General features: G+C 45.4%; 1 protein-coding gene across 1 annotated transcript in view; it reads right to left on the reverse strand.

Moving 5' to 3' along the window:
- synj1 (synaptojanin 1) overlaps positions 1-21600 on the reverse strand; it is a 132110-nt gene that overhangs the window by 5329 nt on the left and 105181 nt on the right. Inside the window, 6 exon segments of the mRNA XM_052520222.1 lie at positions 12-1714; positions 5761-6209; positions 6812-6989; positions 8249-8286; positions 9448-9471; positions 18638-18673. Coding sequence (XP_052376182.1) covers positions 596-1714; positions 5761-6209; positions 6812-6989; positions 8249-8286; positions 9448-9471; positions 18638-18673 — 1844 coding nt within the window. The 3' untranslated portion in view covers positions 12-595.

A 21600-nucleotide genomic window follows, 5' to 3' on the forward strand; every position in this document is an offset into this window, starting at 1 on the left:
GGAGTTTAAACCTACAGGAGGTTTATCTCTCCAGGAACAGGGTTGGAGTTAAAACCTACAGGAGGTTTATCTCTCCAGGAACAGGGTTGGAGTTAAAACCTACAGGAGGTTTATCTCTCCAGGAACAGGGTTGGAGTTAAAACCTACAGGAGGTTTATCTCTCCAGGAACAGGGTTGGAGTTAAAACCTACAGGAGGTTTATCTCTCCAGGAACAGGGTTGGACAGCCCTAATATAGACCCAGGAACATGTCTCCTGCCATAACAAAATAAACAAGACCAGGAGAAACATACATATTCACATAATGACATGTGATGTGTTAACAACATCGATGTTATGGAACAGCAGTGGTACATGAATATTCAGGAGTGGGAGGGGTTTAGTCTAAATGGGTTAAATACCTGACTCTTTATACAAACCATACACACATTCACATTTACCATAGATCTACACTCCTCTAGATAGGTCGTCCCTGTCCTACATAGGACACGTTTCCTCTGTGGTGGACCATAGATCTACACTCCTCTAGATATGTAGGACAGGGACGACCTAGGACACGTTTCCTCTGTGGTGGACCATAGATCGCCGGGTCACTCCTATCTCTCAGTGAAGTCCTTGGGGAAAGGGAGGTTGTTTGTGGCTCGGGCTGGGAGCGGGGGCTGGCTGCTTCCTGGGACCACCCTGGCTGGGATCGGAGGGTGCCGGGAGAGGAATGTGGAGGTCAAGGTGGTGGAGCCAGTGGCCCAGTGTGGGTCAGAGTCGAAACCAGAGCAGGAAAACTGAGTCTGGGTGAGAGATGGGGGGGAGGTGGAAGCAGTTGGGGCTGCTGGTGGAGCCTTGGCTGGGACGGGGAGGACTGAATCATCATCGAAGGTCACCCACAGCTGGGCCCGAGGGGGAGGAGGGGGCTGGGGGCGGGACAACAGGGGGGTAGGGGTGGAGGAGGGAGGGGACAGGGGGAGGGCAGGGGTGGAGGAGGGAGGAGACAGGGGGAGGGCAGGTGTGGAGGAGGGAGGAGACAGGGGGAGGGCAGGGGCTGGAAGAAGAGGGCGAGAGGGAGAAAGAGCCAGGGGGAGCATAGGGGCAGGGAGAGAGGGAGCAGTCAGGAGAGGGAGCGCTGGAGCAGGGATGAGGGGGGTCATCGATGGGCCAAGCAGGGACATTGTCCGGTGGAGCGATGGAGGGGGTGCAGGTGCCCCTGGCGTCATGTTGGGGGCAAAAGCTGGGAACGGGGCTGGGGTAGGGGCGAGGGGCTGGGTGAAGGCAGACATGGTCCTGTCGAGACCAGGCCTTGAGGCCTTCTGCTGGGCAAGGAAGTCAGGTGTCAGGGAGCGCCTCTGACCCTGCTGCACCAGAGGACCAGTGAAGGGGTTGGTGCTGTTGGGACGGGCCGGGACCGGATCACTCAGGAAGGGGTTGGGAGAGCCCCGCTGCAGGGCCTCCTGTGACCTACTTCGAGATGGGCCCGGGGGAGGGGGGAGGAGAGACCGGGTGAGGGAAGGGGGGAGGGTGGAGGAAGAGGAGTCGTCGAAGCCCTGCAGGGTGGACAGAGGGGTGGAGTGGAGGGATGAAGGGAGGGTAGGAGCTGAGTGTAAGGAGGAGTTCCTGGTCAGTGATTGGGTGTTGAGCCAAGAGGCGGAGAGGTCAGAGGTGAGTGTGTCAAAGGGTTCGGGCTTCCATTGTGCTTCTCTCTGGATTCCATTCACTCCATTGATCTAGAGGGGAGAAAATGACACCGGAGTCACCAAAGCAGAGCCAAGGTTGGGAAAAAGCTGAGCCAATGGCAGATTATTTTTGATGTAATGAGGAAATAAGTAAATGGAATGTAATCGTAGAGTGACGTTTCAGCAGTAAGAGCTCTCTTGTTATAACATGCAACAAGTCTACTTTAATAACCCACGACTACACTTAACCAGCAACTATATTCCACACAAAGTACTAGCATACCTAACCAGTAAAGGACTGACCAGGTGACCCGTTGGCTGCATTGCCATTGGACGACACATTATATATTAAACACGACACATCAGGAAGTCATTCCATGTCAACGCAGGAAGTGGTCCATTTCAACGTGTTGATCAAAGGCAGCAGCACATATATGTAAAGGAACCTCGATGTGTTGAAGGAAGGTCAACACAAACTCAGGGGTAGATTACCAGGCTAGACGTGGCACATATGTAAAGGAACCTCGATGTGTTGAAGGAAGGTCAACACAAATTCGGGGGTAGATTACCAGGCTAGACGTGGCATATATGTAAAGGAACCTCGATGCGTTGAAGGAAGGTCAACACAAATTCGGGGGTAGATTACCAGGCTAGACGTGGCACATATGTAAAGGAACCTCGATGTGTTGAAGGAAGGTCAACACAAATTTGGGGGTAGATTACCAGGCTAGACGTGGCACATATGTAAAGGAACGTCAACACAAATTTGGGGGTAGATTACCAGGCTAGACGTGGCCGACATGCATTGATTGAACTGGACTGAACTGGCAAAACATCCCGTTATTTTCAAGGTCAGATGTGTGGATTGTCATGCTGGCCACGTAAAAACAACAACAACAACAACAACAACAGTTTAAACAACAACCACAACCCTTTTTACCAGTTGATGAACATAAAAACCCACTGTTATTAGACCTGTGATGGGCTCGGAGACACGATCAAATAAACACCTACAGATGGATCAAGGCAGAAAGCAACTAAAACATGAAGCAGGTGACTAATGTATGGGAGTAGGGAGACTCAAATCACACCCTATTCCCTAGTTAGTACACTACATTAGACAAGAGATAAAGGCCCAAAGTAGTGTACTATCTAGGGATAAAGGTCCAAAGTAGTGTACTAAGGATTTAGTGTCCAAAGTAGTGTACCATCTAGGGATTAGGGTGTGATTTGAGACTTGGGTCATACACTGGACTCAGTGACAGAGGTGCTATGGAGAGAAACAAGGAGGAGTTTAATATAGAGGAGGCAATGGTATACCTGTCACCCAGAGGGCTGCTCCGGCTTGGGGAGAGAGAGAGAGAGAGGGAGAGAGAGATGGAGAGAGAAGAACACTTACACACCTATATAACTGTCACCCAGAGGGCTGCTCCGGCTTGGAGAGAGAGGGAGAGAGAGATAGAGAGAGGGAGAGAGGGAGAGAGATGGAGAGAGGGAGAGAGAGATGGAGAGAGATGGAGAGAGGGAGAGAGAGAGGGAGAGAGAGATGGAGAGAGGGAGAGAGAGATGGAGAGAGGGAGAGAGAGATGGAGAGAGGGAGAGAGAGATGGAGAGAGAGAGAGAGAGAGATGGAGAGAGAAGAACACTTACACACCTATATAACCGTCACCCAGAGGGCTGCTCCGGCTTGGAGAGAGAGGGAGAGAGAGATGGAGAGAGGGAGAGAGAGATGGAGAGAGATGGAGAGAGGGAGAGAGGGAGAGAGAGATGGAGAGAGGAGAGAGAGATGGAGAGAGATGGAGAGAGGGAGAGAGAGATGGAGAGAGATGGAGAGAGGGAGAGAGAGAGGGAGAGAGATGGAGAGAGATGGAGAGAGGGAGAGAGATGGAGAGAGATGGAGAGAGGGAGAGAGATGGAGAGAGAGCGAGAGAAGAACACTTACACACCTATATAACTGTCACCCAGAGGGCTGCTCCGGCTTGGAGAGAGAGCGAGAGAGGGAGAGAGAGGGAGAGAGAGATGAAGAGAGAGGGGGAGAGAGATGAAGAGAGAAGGGGAGAGAGATGAAGAGAGAGGGGGAGAGAGAGAAGAACACTTACACACCTATATAACTGGGAGAGAGGAAAGCTGTGTAAGGGACAGAGAAAGGAGAGAACGAGAGAAAGCTAGAGAGATAAAGCCAGAGAGATAAAGACAGAGATAAAGACAGAGAGAGATAGACAGAGAGATAAAGACAGAGATAAAGACAGAGAGAGATAAAGACAGAGATAAAGACAGAGAGAGATAAAGACAGAGATAAAGACAGAGATAAAGACAGAGAGAGATAGACAGAGAGAGATAAAGACAGAGAGAGATAAAGACAGAGATAAAGACAGAGAGAGATAGACAGAGAGATAGACAGAGAGAGATAAAGACAGAGATAAAGACAGAGAGAGATAGACAGAGAGATAAAGACAGAGAGAGATAAAGACAGAGAGAGATAAAGACAGAGAGAGATAAAGACAGAGAGATAAAGACAGAGAGAGATAAAGAGTAGCCAATTGTTTTGTGCATGTACCATCTACTTGTTATTTCCCTCATCTCATGTGTTCCTGTAACATTATACCATGACATACAGTAACTAACAAACTAGACATCTCCTTTATCCACATTTTATTGTGTTACAAAGTGGGATTAAAAGAGATTAAATTGTCATTATTTTGTCAACGATGTAAACAAAATATTCTAAATGTCAAATTGGAAGATTTTGTATAATTTTTTTAAATGAATATATATTTGGCCTTTTTGTTTTAGGTTATTGTCCTACTGAAAGGTGCATTAAAGGAAGCAGTTACTTGGATCTGCATAAGGGTTTGAATTTAGGCCAAAAAGTGTCTTCCTTGGCCGTGTTTTGTTGCAGTATTACTTTAGTGTTGAATGTTTAGGAATATTTGCATTCTTCTTTTCCCTCTGTCATTATTGTGGAGTCACTACAATGTTGTTGATCCATCCTCAGTTTTCTACCATCACAGCCATTAAACTCTGTAGCTGTTTTAATATCACCAACGGCCTCACGGTAACCTCCCTAAGCAGTTTCCTTCCTCTCCGGCAGCTCAGTTCAGAAGGACGACTCTACCTGTGATGCGTCTGGGTGGTATTAATACATCATCCACAGCATCATTATTAACTTCTGATTTGTTATTGTTACCCATCCACCAATCACTGCCCTTCTTTATGAGGCTTTCAAAAAAGCTCTCTGGTCTTTGTACTTTAATCTGTGCTTGAAATTCAATACTTGACTGAGGGACCTTACAGATGTTGAATGTTTGGGGGACGGGGTGAAGGGGTAGTCAATAAAAACATGTCAACGCCTATTTATCCACACAGAGTGAGTCCATATAGCTTATTATGTAAGTAAAAAAACGCAAAAACAAAACTTAGGAACGGGAAGCAGAGAAATAGCGTAAAACAGAGTTTTCCCTATAGCCTGGTTCCTCTCTAGGTTTCTTCCTGAGTTCCGGCCTTTCTAGGGAGTTTTTCCTAGCCGCCGTGCTTCTACACCTGCATTGCTTGCTGTTTGGGGTTTTAGGCTGGGTTTCTGTACATCACTTTGAGATATCGGCTGATCTAAGAAGGGCTTTATAAATACATTTGATTTGATCTTCATCCAAGTCACAACAACATACAAACAAACAAGTATTTTCTTTGAACTTTTTCAAGCCACTGTAGAACAGATCTACCACTTCTGAGACTGGTTTTCAATGAGAATGACAGATCTATTACTCACATTTCTATGTGAATTTTGTCGGATCGCACAAAAAGTGACATATTGCAGTGTTGGTTGGTATTAACCTCTATGTTGTCATGGTAACTATATACAGAGAGTTGGTATTAACCACTATGTTGTCATGGTAACTATATACAGAGTGTTGGTATTAACCACTATGTAGTCATGGTAACTGTATACAGCGTGTTGGTATTAATCTCTATGTTGTCATGGTAACTGTATACAGAGTGTTGGTATTAACATGTATGTTGTCATGGTAACTGTATACAGTGTTGGTATTAATCTCTATGTTGTCATGGTAACTGTATACAGAGTGTTGGTTGGTACTAACCTGGGTTGCAGGGGCATTCTCTGTAGTGGTGGTCTCAGGGGGCAGGACATGAGAAGAACGGGAGCGGGGAGGGGGCTTGGGGGAGGACAGCCCCTGGGGGGCCACAGCCCCGGTAGCCCCTAGCCCTGCTCCGGCCTGTGTGGGCAGCATTGGAGCAGCCATTTGGGGCTGCATGGGAGCCTGCATGGGTGGCTGGGCTGGAGGGGCAGACTGGGGCTGCATGGGAGCCTGCATGGGTGGCTGCATTGGGGCAGCCATGGTTGGTTGCATGGTTGGTTGCATGGGAGCCTGCATGGGAGGCTGGGCTGGAGAGGCAGACTGGGCCTGCATGGGAGCCTGCATGGGAGCCTGCATGGGAGCCTGGGCTGGAGAGGCAGACTGGGGCTGCATTGTTGGCTGCATCGGGGAGGGGACATGTCTCACTGGAGGGGGTCCGGAAGGAGGGGGGCCTGCAAGACAATGTTACAGAAGACTTAGACAGAGAGACAGTCTTCACATTAGCCTAGTGGTTTAGAGCCTAGTGGTTTAGAGCCTAGTGGTTTAGAGCGTTGGACTAGTAACCGAAAGGTTGCAAGTTCAAATCCCGAGCTGACAAGGTACAAATCTGTCGTTCTGCCCCCTGAACAGGGCAGTTAACCCACTGTTCCTAGGCCGTCATTGAAAATAAGAATTTGTTCTTAACTGACTTGCCTAGTTAAATAAAGATAAAATATAAATATTCTTCATAAAGAATGAATAGCTAGTCCAAGTCAGATTACCCCTTTAAACAGTCAACAGCAGCATTTCCCAATTTTTAGTTTCCTGGTTAACTTCTGGGAACAGCATGGGGAGCACATATTGTTGTTGTTCTTGCCCTAAACAGCTGATTTAAATAATCAAATCTTGATGGCGAGTTGATGAGGGTCCCCAGGACAGAGTTTGCGGGAACGCTGGTTTACAGTGTGACATCTGGACTTCTCAAATCACAGTCTAGGAAGATTTAAAATAAAAAACAAATACTATTTGAAGCCAGGTGTGGTTGATAGTGTGAGGGCTCCAGGCTGCGTCTCACCCAGGGGCAGGTCGGTGGGTTTAGGCTGGGCGTCAGGGCCAGGTCTGGGAGCTCCAGGGTGAGTGTCTGGGGTGGGCCGTGGAGCCCCCGGTGCCTCTGGGGTGGGTCTGGGAGCACCTGGGTGGGCAGGACGCGCCTGGGGGGTCACACTGATCACCCCAGCCCTCTGAGGCATGTTCTGGAGGGAGAGAGAGAAATAAAGGATGTGGGGAGAGGGAGAAGGAAGAGAGAGAGAGAGAGAGAGAAATAAAGGATGTGGGGAGAGGGAGAAGGAAGAGAGAGAGAGAGTGGGAGAGAGAGAGAGAGAGAGAGAGAGAGAGAGAGAGAGAGAGAGAGAGAGAGAGAGAGAGAGAGAGAGAGAGAGAGAGAGAGAGAGAGAGAGAGAGAGAGAGAGAGAGGGAGAGAGAGAGAGAGAGAGAGAGAGAGAGGGAGAGAGAGAGAGAGAGATTGGGAGAGAGAGAGAGAGATGGGAGAGAGAGAGAGAGAGGGAGAGAGAGAGATTGGGAGAGAGAGAGAGGGAGAGAGAGAGAGGGAGAGAGAGAGAGAGAGAGAGAGGGAGAGAGAGAGAGATTGGGAGAGAGAGTTGGGAGAGAGAGAGATTGGGAGAGAGAGAGATTGGGAGAGAGAGAGATTGGGAGAGGGAGAGAGAGAGAGAGGGAGAGATTGGGCGAGAGAGAGAGAGAGAGATTGGGCGAGAGAGAGAGAGAGAGAGATTGGGCGAGAGAGAGAGAGAGAGAGATTGGGAGAGAGAGAGAGAGAGATTGGGAGAGAGAGAGAGAGAGATTGGGGGAGAGAGAGAGAGATTGGGAGAGAGAGAGAGAGAGAGAGATTGGGGGAGAGAGAGAGAGATTGGGAGAGAGAGAGATGCGAGAGAGAGAGATAGAGAGCGATTGCGAGAGAGATAGATGCGCGAGAGAGAGATAGATTGCGCGAGAGAGAGATAGATTGCGCGAGAGAGAGAGAGAGATTGAGAGAGAGAGAGAGATTGCGAGAGAGAGAGATTGCGAGAGAGAGATTGCGAGAGAGAGAGAGAGATTGCGAGAGAGAGAGAGAGATTGCGAGAGAGAGAGATTAAGAGAGAGAGAGATTGCGAGAGAGAGAGATTGCGAGAGAGAGAGATTGCGAGAGAGAGAGATTGCGAGAGAGAGAGATTGGGAGAGAGAGAGATTGGGAGAGAGAGAGATTGGGAGAGAGAGAGAGAGAGAGGGAGAGAGGGAGATTGGGAGAGAGAGGGGGAGATTGGGAGAGAGGGAGATTGAGAGAGGGAGATTGGGAGAGAGGGAGATTGAGAGAGAGAGAGATTGGGAGAGAGAGAGAGAGAGATTGGGAGAGAAAGACCGGTAGAGACAGAAAGAGAAGTTCACAGTCCATCTAAACGTGGTATCTTCAGAGCGTATTCAATCTGCTTGGACAGACGTATTGATCTTTAACACTCACCGGTCTGGGCAGGCCTCCAGGACCTGATTGGACACGACCTGGAACAGAGACATATGATTGACAACCAGAACAACCAATGGCTGAAGGTGTCCATTCACTGTGGTTTCATCACAAATGGTAAAATGCCCACTATTGGATTTCTGTCAATGACATGACTGAAGCAGTATGCAGGGAACTTTATGTTTTTTTTTTAAAACATGTTTTCTACATGTTATTTTTACAACTATTTTTTTGTGTGACTGTGTGTACGTGCTGATGATTTACAAACCAATTTCCCCTTGGGGATTAAACACTTATTTCTTATCTTACGCTATGATAAGGATTCACTAGCATAGCAACATGTGTGGAGATAATGTGCAAATCATTTATCTATCTTCTGTCTGTAAACTTCTGGTGTCAGCACCACTTCCCCATGTATGTAATCATTAGCCAACCCGTTGCAAAGAATTCCCGTTGCAACTTTAAAACAAGAGTTTCTATTGGACAAAAATATACCTTCCTTGTTCAGTTTGCTTTTGTTAAGAAACTTTTTTTTTTGCAACAGAATCGGTACAATGAATACACCCCAGGTCCCTGTAAATGAAACTCTGTAAACAAAAGTGATTCTGATTCGCTAACCAAACAACAAGATGATGTGTCAACAAAGAGACACAACCGAGACATTTTCAAATCTGGACCTCTCGAAGCCAGTTCCACTGCTTTTCTTTCATTTTTTAAAAATTCTTTATTCTTTTCATTTTAAATTCTTTCCCCCTCTAAATCAGGGACCAATTTTAGACCTGGGACATCAGGAGAGGGTCTAATGAATTATTAGGAATAACAGAAAAGAAAAACAAAACAGAAAAGCAGCAGTTGTCCTGTCTTCGTAGTGTAGAGTTGAATATCCTCGTTCTAGAACATTCAATAATATAGAAGGGACTTCCTGGATGCTTCTATAGGAGACGCCCAGTGTTTGACTTGGACTGAAATAGGTGCCGATACTCATTTGGGATGCCAGTACTGTTTATATTTAGGTGCAGGAATTACACAATACATTTGAGGTAATATTCTATGAGCTGTGTAAGAATTAGAGCAGTAGAAACATTGAGGTGCTGGTTACGCAGCTCCGGTGACCTCCGGTGAACTGCGGTGAACTCCTGCCCAAGTCAAGAACTGGTGATGCTATGATCACATGGGTAGCCCATTCATACATTATTTACCTTCACTGCCCCTTCTGGCCATCGCTGGTCAAGACAAGTGAAACATTACATAAAATTTTAGTCATTTAAAAGACACTCTTATCCAGAGAGACTTACAGACATAGTCAGTACATTCATCTCCAGATAGCTAGGTGGACCAGTCATAGTCAGTACATTCATCTACAGATAGCTAGGTGGACCAGTCATAGTCAGTACATTTATCTCCAGATAGCTAGGTGGACCAGTCATAGTCAGGACATTCATCTTCAGATAGCTAGGTGGACCAGTCATAGTCAGTACATTCATCTCCAGATAGCTAGGTGGACCAGTCATAGTCAGTACATTCATCTACAGATAGCTAGGTGGACCAGTCATAGTCAGTACATTCATCTTCAGATAGCTAGGTGGACCAGTCATAGTCAGTACATTCATCTTCAGATAGCTAGGTGGACCAGTCATAGTCAGGTCGTTCATCTTCAGATAGCTAGGTGGACCAGTCATAGTCAGGACATTCATCTTCAGATAGCTAGGTGGACCAGTCATAGTCAGTACATTCATCTTCAGATAGCTAGGTGGACCAGTCATAGTCAGGACATTCATCTCCAGATAGCTAGGTGGACCAGTCATAGTCAGTACATTCATCTCCAGATAGCTAGGTGGACCAGTCATAGTCAGTACATTCATCTACAGATAGCTAGGTGGACCAGTCATAGTCAGTACATTCATCTACAGATAGCTAGGTGGACCAGTCATAGTCAGGACATTCATCTCCAGATAGCTAGGTGGACCAGTCATAGTCAGTACATTCATCACCAGATAGCTAGGTGGACCAGTCATAGTCAGTACATTCATCTCCAGATAGCTAGGTGGACCAGTCATAGTCAGTACATTCATCTACAGATAGCTAGGTGGACCAGTCATAGTCAGTACATTCATCTTCAGATAGCTAGGTGGACCAGTCATCGTCAGTACATTCATCTCCAGATAGCTAGGTGGACCAGTCATAGTCAGTACATTCATCTTCAGATAGCTAGGTGGACCAGTCATAGTCAGGACATTCATCTCCAGATAGCTAGATGGACCAGTCATAGTCAGTACATTCATCTTCAGATAGCTAGGTGGACCAGTCATAGTCAGTACATTCATCTCCAGATAGCTAGGTGGACCAGTCATAGTCAGTACATTCATCTCCAGATAGCTAGATGGACCAGTCATAGTCAGTACCATTCATCTTCAGATAGCTAGGTGGACCAGTCATAGTCAGTACATTCATCTTCAGATAGCTAGGTGGACCAGTCATAGTCAGTACATTCATCTCCAGATAGCTAGGTGGACCAGTCATAGTCAGTACATTCATCTCCAGATAGCTAGGTGGACCAGTCATAGTCAGTACATTCATCTTCAGATAGCTAGGTGGACCAGTCATAGTCAGGTCGTTCATCTTCAGATAGCTAGGTGGACCAGTCATAGTCAGGACATTCATCTTCAGATAGCTAGGTGGACCAGTCATAGTCAGTACATTCATCTTCAGATAGCTAGGTGGACCAGTCATAGTCAGGACATTCATCTCCAGATAGCTAGGTGGACCAGTCATAGTCAGTACATTCATCTCCAGATAGCTAGGTGGACCAGTCATAGTCAGTACATTCATCTACAGATAGCTAGGTGGACCAGTCATAGTCAGTACATTCATCTACAGATAGCTAGGTGGACCAGTCATAGTCAGGACATTCATCTCCAGATAGCTAGGTGGACCAGTCATAGTCAGTACATTCATCACCAGATAGCTAGGTGGACCAGTCATAGTCAGTACATTCATCTCCAGATAGCTAGGTGGACCAGTCATAGTCAGTACATTCATCTACAGATAGCTAGGTGGACCAGTCATAGTCAGTACATTCATCTTCAGATAGCTAGGTGGACCAGTCATCGTCAGTACATTCATCTCCAGATAGCTAGGTGGACCAGTCATAGTCAGTACATTCATCTACAGATAGCTAGGTGGACCAGTCATAGTCAGTACATTCATCTTCAGATAGCTAGGTGGACCAGTCATAGTCAGGACATTCATCTCCAGATAGCTAGATGGACCAGTCATAGTCAGTACATTCATCTTCAGATAGCTAGGTGGACCAGTCATAGTCAGTACATTCATCTCCAGATAGCTAGGTGGACCAGTCATAGTCAGTACATTCATCTCCAGATAGCTAGATGGACCAGTCATAGTCAGTACCATTCATCTTCAGATAGCTAGGTGGACCAGTCATAGTCAGTACATTCATCTTCAGATAGCTAGGTGGACCAGTCATAGTCAGTACATTCATCTCCAGATAGCTAGGTGGACCAGTCATAGTCAGTACATTCATCTTCAGATAGCTAGGTGGACCAGTCATAGTCAGTACATTCATCTCCAGATAGCTAGGTGGACCAGTCATAGTCAGTACATTCATCTCCAGATAGCTAGGTGGACCAGTCATAGTCAGTACATTCATCTCCAGATAGCTAGGTGGACCAGTCATAGTCAGTACATTCATCTTCAGATAGCTAGGTGGACCAGTCATAGTCAGTACATTCATCTCCTTTCTGTTACCACTATTATATAGCCATGCTATAAGGCAGTGTTTCTGTTACCACTCTGTTACCATATATTATATAGCCATGCTATAAGGCAGTGTTTCTGTTACCACTATTATATAGCCATGCTGTAAGGCAGCGTTTCTGCTGCCACTATTATATAGCCATGCTGTAAGGCAGTGTTTCTGTTACCACTCTGTTACCACTATTATATAGCCAAGCTATAAGGCAGTGTTTCTGTTACCACTCTGTTACCACTATTATATAGCCATGCTATAAGGCAGTGTTTCTGTTACCACTATTATATAGCCATGCTATAAGGCAGTGTTTCTGTTACCACTCTGTTACCACTATTATATAGCCAAGCTATAAGGCAGTGTTTCTGTTACCACTATTATATAGCCATGCTATAAGGCAGTGTTTCTGTTACCACTATTATATAGCCATGCTATAAGGCAGTGTTTCTGTTACCACTATTATATAGCCATGCTATAAGGCAGTGTTTCTGTTACCACTCTGTTACCACTATTATATAGCCATGCTATAAGGCAGTGTTGCTGTTACTACTATTATATAGCCATGCTATAAGGCAGTGTTTCTGTTACCACTCTGTTACCACTATTATATAGCCAAGCTATAAGGCAGTGTTTCTGTTACCACTCTGTTACCACTATTATATAGCCATGCTATAAGGCAGTGTTTCTGTTACCACTATTATATAGCCATGCTATAAGGCAGTGTTTCTGTTCCCACTATTATATAGCCATGCTATAAGGCAGTGTTTCTGTTACCACTCTGTTACCACTATTATATAGCCAAGCTATAAGGCAGTGTTTCTGTTACCACTCTGTTACCACTATTATATAGCCATGCTATAAGGCAGTGTTTCTGTTACCACTATTATATAGCCATGCTATAAGGCAGTGTTTCTGTTACCACTATTATATAGCCATGCTGTAAGGCAGTGTTTCTGCTGCCACTATTATATAGCCATGCTATAAGGCAGTGTTTCTGTTACCACTATTATATAGCCATGCTATAAGGCAGTGTTTCTGTTACCACTATTATATAGCCATGCTATAAGGCAGTGTTTCTGTTACCACTCTGTTACCACTATTATATAGCCATGCTATAAGGCAGTGTTTCTGTTACCACTATTATATAGCCATGCTATAAGGCAGTGTTTCTGTTACCACTATTATATAGCCATGCTGTAAGGCAGTGTTTCTGTTACCACTATTATATAGCCATGCTGTAAGGCAGTGTTTCTGTTACCACTCTGTTACCACTATTATATAGCCATGCTATAAGGCAGTGTTTCTGTTACCACTATTATATAGCCATGCTATAAGGCAGTGTTTCTGTTACCACTATTATATAGCCATGCTGTAAGGCAGTGTTTCTGTTATTATATAGCCATGCTATAAGGCAGTGTTTCTGTTACCACTATTATATAGCCATGCTATAAGGCAGTGTTTCTGTTACCACTCTGTTACCACTATTATATAGCCATGCTATAAGGCAGTGTTTCTGTTACCACTCTGTTACCACTATTATATAGCCATGCTATAAGGCAGTGTTTCTGTTACCACTATTATATAGCCATGCTATAAGGCAGTGTTTCTGTTACCACTATTATATAGCCATGCTGTAAGGCAGTGTTTCTGTTACCACTATTATATAGCCATGCTGTAAGGCAGTGTTTCTGTTACCACTCTGTTACCACTATTATATAGCCATGCTATAAGGCAGTGTTTCTGTTACCACTATTATATAGCCATGCTGTAAGGCAGTGTTTCTGCTGCCACTATTATATAGCCATGCTGTAAGGCAGTGTTTCTGCTGCCACTATTATATAGCCATGCTGTAAGGCAGTGTTTCTGTTACCACTATTATATAGCCATGCTATAAGGCAGTGTTTCTGTTACCACTATTATATAGCCATGCTATAAGGCAGTTTTTGTTACCACTATTATATAGCCATGCTGTAAGGCAGTGTTTCTGTTACCACTATTATATAGCCATGCTATAAGGCAGTGTTTCTGTTACCACTATTATATAGCCATGCTATAAGGCAGTGTTTCTGTTACCACTCTGTTACCACTATTATATAGCCATGCTATAAGGCAGTGTTTCTGTTACCACTATTATATAGCCATGCTATAAGGCAGTGTTTCTGTTACCACTCTGTTACCACTATTATATAGCCATGCTGTAAGGCAGTGTTTCTGCTGCCACTATTATATAGCCATGCTGTAAGGTAGTGTTTCTGTTACCACTCTGTTACCACTATTATATAGCCATGCTATAAGGCAGTGTTTCTGTTACCACTATTATATAGCCATGCTGTAAGGCAGTGTTTCTGCTGCCACTATTATATAGCCATGCTGTAAGGCAGTGTTTCTGTTACCACTATTATATAGCCATGCTATAAGGCAGTGTTTCTGTTACCACTCTGTTACCATATATTATATAGCCATGCTATAAGGCAGTGTTTCTGTTACCACTATTATATAGCCATGCTATAAGGCAGTGTTTCTGTTACCACTCTGTTACCACTATTATATAGCCAAGCTATAAGGCAGTTTCTGTTACCACTATTATATAGCCATGCTATAAGGCAGTGTTTCTGTTACCACTCTGTTACCACTATTATATAGCCATGCTATAAGGCAGTGTTTCTGTTACCACTATTATATAGCCATGCTATAAGGCAGTGTTTCTGTTACCACTATTATATAGCCATGCTATAAGGCAGTGTTTCTGTTACCACTATTATATAGCCATGCTATAAGGCAGTGTTTCTGTTACCACTATTATATAGCCATGCTGTAAGGCAGTGTTTCTGTTACCACTATTATATAGCCATGCTATAAGGCAGTGTTTCTGTTACCACTATTATATAGCCATGCTGTAAGGCAGTGTTTCTGTTACCACTATTATATAGCCATGCTGTAAGGCAGTGTTTCTGTTACCACTCTGTTACCACTATTATATAGCCAAGCTATAAGGCAGTGTTTCTGTTACCACTATTATATAGCCATGCTGTAAGGCAGTGTTTCTGTTACCACTCTGTTACCACTATTATATAGCCATGCTATAAGGCAGTGTTTCTGTTACCACTATTATATAGCCATGCTATAAGGCAGTGTTTCTGTTACCACTCTGTTACCACTATTATATAGCCATGCTATAAGGCAGTGTTTCTGTTACCACTATTATATAGCCATGCTATAAGGCAGTGTTTCTGTTACCACTCTGTTACCACTATTATATAGCCATGCTATAAGGCAGTGTTTCTGTTACCACTATTATATAGCCATGCTATAAGGCAGTGTTTCTGTTACCACTCTGTTACCACTATTATATAGCCATGCTATAAGGCAGTGTTTCTGTTACCACTATTATATAGCCATGCTGTAAGGCAGTGTTTCTGTTACCACTATTATATAGCCATGCTATAAGGCAGTGTTTCTGTTACCACTATTATATAGCCATGCTGTAAGGCAGTGTTTCTGTTACCACTATTATATAGCCATGCTGTAAGGCAGTGTTTCTGTTACCACTCTGTTACCACTATTATATAGCCAAGCTATAAGGCAGTGTTTCTGTTACCACTATTATATAGCCATGCTGTAAGGCAGTGTTTCTGTTACCACTCTGTTACCACTATTATATAGCCATGCTATAAGGCAGTGTTTCTGTTACCACTATTATATAGCCATGCTATAAGGCAGTGTTTCTGTTACCACTCTGTTACCACTATTATATAGCCATGCTATAAGGCAGTGTTTCTGTTACCACTATTATATAGCCATGCTATAAGGCCTGTTACCACTATTATATAGCCATGCTATAAGGCAGTGTTTCTGTTACCACTATTATATAGCCATGCTGTAAGGCAGTGTTTCTGCTGCCACTATTATATAGCCATGCTATAAGGCAGTGTTTCTGTTACCACTATTATATAGCCATGCTATAAGGCAGTGTTTCTGTTACCACTATTATATAGCCATGCTATAAGGCAGTGTTTCTGTTACCACTATTATATAGCCATGCTATAAGGCAGTGTTTCTGTTACCACTCTGTTACCACTATTATATAGCCATGCTATAAGGCAGTGTTTCTGTTACCACTCTGTTACCACTATTATATAGCCATGCTATAAGGCAGTGTTTCTGTTACCACTATTATATAGCCATGCTATAAGGCAGTGTTTCTGTTACCACTATTATATAGCCATGCTGTAAGGCAGTGTTTCTGTTACCACTATTATATAGCCATGCTGTAAGGCAGTGTTTCTGTTACCACTCTGTTACCACTATTATATAGCCATGCTATAAGGCAGTGTTTCTGTTACCACTATTATATAGCCATGCTGTAAGGCAGTGTTTCTGCTGCCACTATTATATAGCCATGCTGTAAGGCAGTGTTTCTGCTGCCACTATTATATAGCCATGCTGTAAGGCAGTGTTTCTGTTACCACTATTATATAGCCATGCTATAAGGCAGTGTTTCTGTTACCACTATTATATAGCCATGCTATAAGGCAGTTTTTGTTACCATTATTATATAGCCATGCTGTAAGGCAGTGTTTCTGTTACCACTATTATATAGCCATGCTATAAGGCAGTGTTTCTGTTACCACTATTATATAGCCATGCTATAAGGCAGTGTTTCTGTTACCACTCTGTTACCACTATTATATAGCCATGCTATAAGGCAGTGTTTCTGTTACCACTATTATATAGCCATGCTATAAGGCAGTGTTTCTGTTACCACTCTGTTACCACTATTATATAGCCATGCTGTAAGGCAGTGTTTCTGCTGCCACTATTATATAGCCATGCTGTAAGGTAGTGTTTCTGTTACCACTCTGTTACCACTATTATATAGCCATGCTATAAGGCAGTGTTTCTGTTACCACTATTATATAGCCATGCTGTAAGGCAGTGTTTCTGCTGCCACTATTATATAGCCATGCTGTAAGGCAGTGTTTCTGTTACCACTATTATATAGCCATGCTATAAGGCAGTGTTTCTGTTACCACTCTGTTACCATATATTATATAGCCATGCTATAAGGCAGTGTTTCTGTTACCACTATTATATAGCCATGCTATAAGGCAGTGTTTCTGTTACCACTCTGTTACCACTATTATATAGCCAAGCTATAAGGCAGTTTCTGTTACCACTATTATATAGCCATGCTATAAGGCAGTGTTTCTGTTACCACTCTGTTACCACTATTATATAGCCATGCTATAAGGCAGTGTTTCTGTTACCACTATTATATAGCCATGCTATAAGGCAGTGTTTCTGTTACCACTATTATATAGCCATGCTATAAGGCAGTGTTTCTGTTACCACTATTATATAGCCATGCTATAAGGCAGTGTTTCTGTTACCACTATTATATAGCCATGCTGTAAGGCAGTGTTTCTGTTACCACTATTATATAGCCATGCTATAAGGCAGTGTTTCTGTTACCACTATTATATAGCCATGCTGTAAGGCAGTGTTTCTGTTACCACTATTATATAGCCATGCTATAAGGCAGTGTTTCTGTTACCACTCTGTTACCACTATTATATAGCCAAGCTATAAGGCAGTGTTTCTGTTACCACTATTATATAGCCATGCTGTAAGGCAGTGTTTCTGTTACCACTCTGTTACCACTATTATATAGCCATGCTATAAGGCAGTGTTTCTGTTACCACTATTATATAGCCATGCTATAAGGCAGTGTTTCTGTTACCACTCTGTTACCACTATTATATAGCCATGCTATAAGGCAGTGTTTCTGTTACCACTATTATATAGCCATGCTATAAGGCAGTGTTTCTGTTACCACTCTGTTACCACTATTATATAGCCATGCTATAAGGCAGTGTTTTTGGCCTAGCACCCCAGGACCTCCGCGGGGTCCCCAGGACCAGCCCCCCTCCTCGGGTCCCCAGGACCAGCCCCCCCCCTCGGGGTCCCCAGGACCAGCCCCCCTCCTCGGGGTCCCCAGGACCAGCCCCCCTCCTCGGGGTCCCCAGGACCAGCCCCCCCCCTCGGGGTCCCCAGGACCAGCCCCCCCCCTCGGGGTCCCCAGGACCAGCCCCCCCCTCGGGGTCCCCAGGACCAGCCCCCTCCTCGGGGTCCCCAGGACCAGCCCCCCTCCTCGGGGTCCCCAGGACCAGCCCCCCTCCTCGGGGTCCCCAGGACCAGCCCCCCTCCTCGGGTCCCCAGGACCAGCCCTCCTCCTCGGGTCCCCAGGACCAGCCCCCCTCCTCGGGGTCCCCAGGACCAGCCCCCTCCTCGGGGTCCCCAGGACCAGCCCCCCTCCTCGGGGTCCCCAGGACCAGCCCCCCTCCCCGGGGTCCCCAGGACCAGCCCCCTCCTCGGGGTCCCCAGGACCAGCCCCCCTCCTCGGGTCCCCAGGACCAGCCCCCCTCCTCGGGTCCCCAGGACCAGCCCCCCTCCTCGGGTCCCCAGGACCAGCCCCCCTCCTCGGGTCCCCAGGACCAGCCCCCCTCCTCGGGTCCCCAGGACCAGCATTTAGAAAGTAGGTGTTGTTATAACAGTCTCATCACTACTCACCTGAGGCAGGACCAGCTCCCCCCTGTTATAACAGTCTCATCACTACTCACCTGAGGCAGGTCTAGCGAGCGCAGGGCTTTTTTGTCCTTCGCCGGCAGAAGCAGCACAAAGGAAACCAGACTTTAACATTAGGTTACTTTTCATTACAAACCACTGTGTGTTACCTACCTACCGGTTCACCCTACCGGTTCGCCCTACCGGTTCGCCCTACCGGTTCGCCCTACCGTTTCGCCCTACCGGTTCGCCTACCGTTACGCCCTACCGGTTCGCTCTACCGGTTCGCCCTACCGGTGCGCCCTACCGTTTCGCCCTACCGGTTCGCCCTACCGGTTCGCCCTACCGGTTCACCCTACCGTTTCGCCCACCGGTTCACCCTACCGGTTCAAGCTACCGTTACATCCTCAACCCCATGACTAGATGAATCAGGGTGAACATCATCCTCAACCCCATGACTAGATGAATCAGGGTGAACAACTCCTCATCCTCAACCCCATGACTAGATGAATCAGGGTGAACATCATCCCCATGACTAGATGAATCAGGGTGAACATCATCCCCATGACTAGATGAATCAGGGTGAACATCATCCTCAACCCCATGACTAGATGAATCAGGGTGAACATCATCCTCAACCCCATGACTAGATGAATCAGGGTGAACATCATCCCCATGACTAGATGAATCAGGGTGAACAACATCCTCATGACTAGATGAATCAGGGTGAACAACATCCCCATGACTAGATGAATCAGGGTGAACAACATCCTCATGACTAGATGAATCAGGGTGAACAACATCCTCATGACTAGATGAATCAGGGTGAACAACATCCTCATGACTAGATGAATCAGGGGGAACAACATCCCCATGACTAGATGAATCAGGGTGAACAACATCCTCATGACTAGATGAATCAGGGTGAACAACATCCTCATGACTAGATGAATCAGGGTGAACATCATCCTCATGACTAGATGAATCAGGGTGAACAACATCCTCATGACTAGATGAATCAGGGTGAACAACATCCTCATGACTAGATGAATCAGGGTGAACATCATCCCCATGACTAGATGAATCAGGGTGAACAACATCCCCATGACTAGATGAATCAGGGTGAACAACATCCCCATGACTAGATGAATCAGGGTGAACAACATCCCCATGACTAGATGAATCAGGGTGAACAACATCCTCATGACTAGATGAATCAGGGTGAACATCATCCCCATGACTAGATGAATCAGGGTGAACATCATCCTCAACCCCATGACTAGATGAATCAGGGTGAACAACATCCTCATGACTAGATGAATCAGGGTGAACAACATCCTCAACCCCATGACTAGATGAATCAGGGTGAACAACATCATCATCCTCAACCCCATGACTAGATGAATCAGGGTGAACATCATCCCCATGACTAGATGAATCAGGGTGAACAACATCCTCATGACTAGATGAATCAGGGTGAACAACATCCTCATGACTAGATGAATCAGGGTGAACAACATCCTCATCCTAGATGAATCAGGGTGAACAACATCCTCATGACTAGATGAATCAGGGTGAACATCATCCTCAACCCCATGACTAGATGAATCAGGGTGAACATCATCCCCATGACTAGATGAATCAGGGTGAACAACATCCCCCTGACTAGATGAATCAGGGGAACATCATCCCCATGACTAGATGAATCAGGTAAGTGAACAACATCCTCATGACTAGATGAATCAGGGTGAACAACATCCTCATGACTAGATGAATCAGGGTGAACACAACAACAATTGTAAAACATCCTGAGCCCCCCGAAGAGAGGTATTAAAACCACTGGCCTCGTCTCAGGTTACATCCTACTATCACAAAGTAAAACGGACAGAAGGGACCAGTCCTGCTTGATTCTCTGATCACATTACAACACTACTTCACAAAAACACGAGGAGCTATTCTAAAATAGGCTGAATCACAAATTCACTATACCTCAATAAGGAACAACACATAGACTAGCCTATACCCCAACACTAACACATTCAATTCTACTCTCAGAGTAACCAGACACAAGGGTATTTCTGTTATAATTCTATTGGACAATCATAGAGTTGAGATAGAGGACTCACTTGCCACAAAGTCTGTTTTAACATGGGGGGGGGGGGCATAGAATTATAACATTTCTACGTTGCTATTGAGGACTGACAACATCTCAGTTGTCTGGATGGTCACAGGGGACATTGTGGCAAAGACGTGCCATTTATCCAACTCTTTGTGTAGAAACCAGAGATCACATGACGCGAGTAACCCATCTAGATCTACAGACGTGTTACCTTCGCTGCCTCTCCTAGCCAGAGCAGGGCTTAGTGTATTTTCTCCAGAATATTCTCCAAAGTCTTAAGAGTGGAGGAACGTAAAACACAGGGCTCAAAATGAAGGACAAGACAGAACTACAATACAACACAACACTGTTATGATGATGAGGCAGGGGCTAACTGATGAGGAGGCTGGGGCTAACTGATGAGGAGGCTGGGCTAACTGATGAGGAGGCTGGGCTAACTGATGATGAGGCTGGGGCTAACTGAAGATGAGGCTGGGCTAACTGATGATGAGGCTGGGGCTAACTGATGATGAGGCTGGGGCTAACTGATGATGAGGCTGGGGCTAACTGATGAGGAGGCTGGGCTAACTGATGATGAGACTGGGGCTAACTGATGAGGAGGCTGGGGCTAACTGATGATGAGGCTGGGGCTAACTGATGATGAGGCTGGGGCTAACTGATGATGAGGCTGGGGCTAACTGATGAGGCTAAATTATGAGTCTGGGCTAACTGATGATGGGGCTAACTGATGATGAGGCTGGGGTTAACTGATGATCAGGCTGGGATTAACTGAAGATGAGGCAGGGCTAACTGATGATGCAGATAGGCTAATTGATGATGAGGGTAACTGATGTGGCTAAGAGGCTAACTGATGTGGCTAAGAGGCTAGGCTAACTGATGTGGCTAAGAGGCTAGGCTAAC

The sequence above is a fragment of the Oncorhynchus keta genome, chromosome 6 (assembly GCF_023373465.1).
Source record: "Oncorhynchus keta strain PuntledgeMale-10-30-2019 chromosome 6, Oket_V2, whole genome shotgun sequence".
In the NCBI taxonomy this organism is placed as follows: domain Eukaryota; kingdom Metazoa; phylum Chordata; class Actinopteri; order Salmoniformes; family Salmonidae; genus Oncorhynchus; species Oncorhynchus keta.